We start from the raw sequence: 6000 nt of genomic DNA on the forward strand, positions 1-6000 counted from the left end.
CGTCTGGCAGTCTGATGGACTAAACTGGTTTTGGCGGATGCCAGGAGAACACTACCTGCGTAGTGCCAACTGGAAAGTGGAGGAGGAATAACGGTCTGGGGCTGTTTTTCATGGTTCGGGCTAGGCCCAGTAGTTCCAGTATAGGGAAATCTTAACGCTATAGCATACAATGACATTCTAGACGATTCTGTTCTTCCAACTTTGTGGCAACAGTTTGGGGAAAGCCCTTTTCTATTTCAGCATGACATTGCCTCCGTGCACAAAGCAAGGTTCATAGAGAAATGGTTTGTCGAGATCGGTGTGGAAGAACTTGACTGGCCTGAACAGAGCCCTGAGCCCAACCACATCGAACACCTTTGGGATGAATTGGAATGTCGACTGCGAGCCAGGCCTTATCGCCCAACATCAGTGCCCGACCTCACTAATGCACGAGTGAGGTGGTCATGTATTATACCTTGGTTAAATGTACTGACTGGATAAGAGTGTCTGTTAAATGACCAGAATGTAAATCTCAATCGTGGTTTTTGTCCCCCCACAGCTGGTGAAAGTGGGCATCGTTGAGCACAACCTTTCAACCTCAAGTAAGACATCCTACTCTTTATTTTCCTTTGACCCTATGTTTGCTTTGTATTGTCTGATAATCCATTGTTTCGAATGAAATGGGAGGAAGAAGGGAAAACTGAGAGAGAAGAGGCCCAGCAGGCAAAATACTGAACGCATGACGTCTTAATCATGTAATATTTTTCTTGTAAAATGGTTTTCTGGTTAAAAGACTTAATATAACTCTTTTACAACCGCTGTTGCGCCTTTTTCATGATCAAGACGTCATGGGACAGACGTCATATTGGTTGTTAATTGGTTAGAGAACCCGAATAAACCAGATAAAGATGCATTTTTTTCTGGTTACTTAAAGACGTTAACAAAACCTCCTCCTCCCTAATCCCCAGTGGACTCTGATGATGCTGTGATGGGGAGCATCAATATGCTGGCCTCCCCTCCCCCCCAGCCGGGACCACCCTACATGAAGGACCTGACCTGCACCCCGCCCCCCTCCCCCTCCGTCTCAGCCACCCTCGCCGGAGCCGGGTACGTACTCTACCCAAGATGTCTTGTTAATTAATGTTCTTTCCTTAAACATTATTTGATCTCAAGGTTCAACCTTATAACTGTACAATGGCTACAATCCCGACAGAGGCCCATTGGCCACAGTAGTCAATAAAACAATTTCAGAAGGTACAGGCCACACCTTCCACATGAATGAGTTTCTTATTATATTTTGGGTTCTGATGGGGTAAGGCAGTGGAACTTTGCTCATGAGGCACTTGTAAACTATATGTTATTAATTTAAATGGCAAAAGATGGCCCAATCTGGAGTGTGTGACAAAGGATAGCCATCCTTCAACACCCCACTTTCCTGCCACTCCCAGATGAATTACCTTTCTCCATCCAGATGTTCCTTGGAGACCAGATGTTGGGAAGGGGGGTAAGGGGGAACGACCACTTGTCTTCAGTGTTCTGTGTTCCAGTCTTTCACTGGAGCTCTACTCTACCCTTTCTCTTCTTCCTTTTTATGACTTGACCTGTAAGTTGTACATAATAAACTAAACTGGCTCCAGCCACATACAAGTTCAGATGGTACTCTACCTTGCAGTTTGGGCCTTTTTCTTCCCTTTCATGGATACAAAACGTTCATATGACGTTCTTGTGACGTTTCTCTCCCATATCCCTCCGCCGTGCAGCTCTCCGGTGACGGGCGGGGAGGTGATGGGGCTCCAGGTGGACTACTGGGCATGTCACGGCGTCGACAAGAAGAAGGAAGGCGAGAAGCGAGACGTGGGCATCAAGAATACCCTGAAGAGCAACTTCCGCTCGCTGCAGGTGTCCCGCATCCCCAACGGAGGCGAGCTGACCCCTCCTCCCGGCATGGCCATGACCGTTGTCATGAAGGAGAAGAACAAGAAAGGTGGGTGTCGCTTTACTGAAAGCCAAAGAGTGTAATGCATTATTACCCGTTATAACCGTTAATGCCACCTTACTACAACTCATAGCATGTTATGTTTTTCTTTATGAAAATGTGTCACTGATGAAGAAGACGTCTTTTTCTGGTTGTAATCTAGTTATCTGGCCAAATACAGCAACAACCAGATGTTGTGTTTATGTCGTCACGAAAAATACATCTTTACCTTTTACCTTTACATCTTTAGCAAAAATAAATATAATAATTGTAAAAATACATGTTTTATTTTGTACCATGTATGGCAAATGATCTCTTTATTTTACTGATGTCCTCTCTCTCTCTTCTCTTTCTCACACTTTGATGAGCAGTGATATTCCTGAGTAAAAAGCCCAAGGAGAAGGAGGTGGACTCCAAGAGCCAGGTGATCGAGGGCATCAGCAGGCTGATCTGCGCTGCCAAACACCAGCACACCATGCTGAGAGGTACAGGCCTGACAAACATACTCACACATACGTAAGCATACACACATACCCACATATAGGGCTGTTGCGGTGACCGTCAGTGCTTGACTTGGGCAGGAGCTCACCAGAGCTGAGTACTGGCACATCACATTTTCTACTGCTTGAGCTCCTGTTCCTCGAATAGAATATTAACTCAAAAGTATTGTGGAGCTCCTGCACCTAAAAATAAGCAGTACTTGCACCCAAAATGAGTACTGTCACCTATTTCAGTCCAAATCAAGTACTGCTGACCGTATTACCGCCACACCTGCAGTCATGAGTCATGACCGCAGTCAAATTCCATGTGACCGTTGAGTCACGGTAATCTCCTCTGGACATGTGTTGGTAGTACCCAACTCACTAAAGACCATCAGGTCCTAATGGCCTGGTACTCAGCGCTCTATTGTCCCTCTAACCACTCTCACATCAATGCAAATAGAATCGGAAAAATCACATCAAACACTTATCATCAAAACAGTATCATGCTTTTAAAACTCACCGCACTGTGATTGATCAATTTGAAGAAAGTAGGTTGAAACTGAGTGGAAAACATTAGCGCTGTGGATGTTGTTTCAAAGCCTAACATAACGAAATTGACAGTACTTTCTAAGGTGATGATTAATTCAAAACACCCATACGCATATTATAGCATTTGCATACGCATAGGCCTATATGAGTCCAAGCCTGGGGAAAAAAATGAAATTCAAATCATGATTGTGCCATTATATGCCTACCGCATAGGCCTATTACGCACGGCATAAAAACTTTCAAAAACAAGATAGATTGAAGTTGTAGAAACTTTGGTCTAATTGGTCTACTCTAGCCTATACTCCAAAATGAAACAAGTTCTAGTAATGGCCTTTGAATGTGGACTGTATTATTAAGCATACCGGATTGTTTACCTTACCTTATGCTACTCTCCAAACTATCTATCCATGAGTCTGGGAGAGAACATATAGGCCTAGGCGATGCTGTTGGTTCATTGATTGTGCAGGGTGGCTTACATAGTTAGCCTACAATAAGTTTTTTATATTTTCACAATGAATAGGCTGACATTTCCTTTAGCTACAGAATCTCACCACCGTGCTTCTCCATCTCCTCCTCTCTCTCCTTCATTCCTTTCTCCAGCATGCAGAGAGAGGGGCTGTCAACAATTTAAATGAAATATTGTTTAGTTGTGAAAACGTTACTATGGTTTCCACCAAAAAGAGGAGGAGCCCAGCTGCTACTATATTTATTTCTCAGCTGCTCATATTAAGCACATGCTCCACTATAAAACCAGAATAGCTTACCCGGCATGATTGGAAAAGGAGCCGTGGAAAGCCGCCTCCATTTACTATTTGAGTGCACTTTATGAGAGAGCAGCGTGTGCAGCCTGAGTCAAGGAACAGAGCGCAAGCTTTTATTTGCTACTTTCTCAAATCATCAATGGCCTATAGTCGCATCATGCACCCCATATATGTTTTGATTTCTGAGACATTCTATCATTCACAACTAAAGTTATCAAATAACTCTAAATCTAGTGTATAGATCCTGTTTCAAATGATCACTTTTACGCTCAACATAGCCACTTCATATGTGCACTCGCTCCGGAATAGGAAAAATATCCTTTCTATTTTATTCAGCTAAATTCAAATGATATTCTTCTTAATATAAAATCATAATGTGAATGAATGTCACGGGACTCATAAGCATATCTTGTCTGCTAAATGAACTAGCCTACAGCCTATGGCAAGGAGCATAGCCAGATTACATATATTCTCTTCTTCTGAAATACATTTTCTTTGTATAATAATGTTTCCTTAGACCTGCCTAAAAGAAATAATGGATTCATTGTGATGGTGTCTATTAAATGTAGATGTTCCAAAGGCGCACATCAGCGGCTTGTATGCGTGGAGGCTGAGCGTGTTTATGTTAATTAACGGGAGACCAACAGTAATTCGACTAGAAATGTCATGACCGCCACAGCCCTCCCCAAGCATGCACCCATATGTTCAATAATACATGTACACTACATACTCATTCCGTTTATACACATACTGTAGAGTATGTGCTGAACACATACACACACATGGGTTCATGTGAATTCCCTGAATAGCCTCTATTCCATTTTTGAGTCTTTAAGATGTGCAATATTACCACCAAGTGGTTGAAAATGAACACTTTTGCTTCTCTCTCCTCTCTCTCTCTATAGTGTCCATTGACGGTGTGGAGTGGAATGACGTCAAGTTTTTCCAGCTGGCCGCCCAGTGGCCCACTCACGTCAAGCACTTTCCTGTTGGCATCTTCGGCTACACCAAGCCTGCCATGTGACATATCACTGCCACCTAAACCCAAGTATGGGTAGCTGCAGCCCAATATGGCGACCGGAGTATGGGCAAGCGGGTGTGTCGAAAGGAGTGGGTGTATGGAAAGCTAATCAGCTAATTGGGAAGATTTGTTGCCACTCAAGACCGTTTTGCATGGCTGATACGAGTCAATAAGCCACCGACCACTGCAGCGGTTTTGTATCGAGGTGCCTGCTGACCGGAGGTGCTTCCCACTGGGTAGCCGTGTCACATAGTCGCCAGCGGTAGCTAACATGGCAACAACAACAAAAATCTCCCATGATTTTGTTTCCAATAGGATAGAAGCCTACATAAGAAATAACTAATATTGATAACCATTGAGATTTCACATTGATACATACATACAGTCTACTCAATGGGCAGGGCATGAAGGGCAACAACACCTGGACACAGTGTCCTTGCTCCCGCTTTGCCAAGCACCACTGTCCCGGTGTGAGAAGTAGCTATTTAGTAGCCAATATCAGGGTGACAGTCACAGTGAGCATACGCATACAAGCAATAGTACACCCATCATCAGTACTTTTAATTTAAAAAAATATATAAACAATTGTCAGCGAAATACGAATCAAACTCAAGTCCAAACTCTCTCAGTACGATAGTTGTGTGGTAAGAACCGGAACAAAAAAAACTGCATCATCAAAACCGTCTAACCCACTGGTTCTCAATCCAAAGGGGTGCACCCCCCCCCCCCCCCCCCCCCCCCCCCCCCCCCTAGCACTACACAGCTGATTCAAATAATCAACTCATGAGGCTTTGATGATTTAAATCAGGTGTGTAGTGCTTGAGCAAAAATCTAAATGTGCACCCCTTTGGGTCCCCAGGATCAGGATTGAGAACCAGTGGTCTAACCTATAGTAGAGCGCTTTCGACACACCCACTCCTTTCCACACGCCCACTACTTTCCTTTCGACACACCCACTCCTTTCCACACACCCACTACTTTCCTTTCGACACACCCACTCGCCCATACTCAGGTCGACATATTGGGCTGCAGCTACCCCCTTCTCTCTAAACCCTGACCCTAGAACAGCCATTATATCTCCCATAGAGAGAGACAAGCTGGATTCCATTCTGAAAAATCACTCCCCTCCTTTCTGTTCTTTGATATTTGTATTTACTAGATATTGAGGATATAAATATGGTAATAGTTCCATCAAGTGAAGATTATAGGTCCTTATATGCTGGTTCCCAATGT

At 43.8% G+C, this 6000-nt stretch overlaps 1 protein-coding gene across 4 annotated transcripts in view; it reads left to right on the plus strand.

Moving 5' to 3' along the window:
• The window catches only part of si:ch211-126j24.1 (phosphofurin acidic cluster sorting protein 2), a 101131-nt gene extending 95641 nt beyond the window's left edge, over positions 1-5490 (plus strand). For all 4 annotated transcript variants that reach the window (XM_036940718.1, XM_036940720.1, XM_036940719.1 and 1 more), the window contains 5 exons: positions 539-581; positions 948-1086; positions 1740-1963; positions 2326-2439; positions 4652-5490. In XM_036940718.1, coding sequence (XP_036796613.1) covers positions 539-581; positions 948-1086; positions 1740-1963; positions 2326-2439; positions 4652-4770 — 639 coding nt within the window. In that variant the 3' untranslated portion in view covers positions 4771-5490. The remainder of the gene's footprint in view (positions 1-538; positions 582-947; positions 1087-1739; positions 1964-2325; positions 2440-4651) is intronic.
• Positions 5491-6000: the final 510 nt, after the last annotated feature.

The sequence above is a fragment of the Oncorhynchus mykiss genome, chromosome 13 (assembly GCF_013265735.2).
Source record: "Oncorhynchus mykiss isolate Arlee chromosome 13, USDA_OmykA_1.1, whole genome shotgun sequence".
NCBI lineage: Eukaryota > Metazoa > Chordata > Actinopteri > Salmoniformes > Salmonidae > Oncorhynchus > Oncorhynchus mykiss.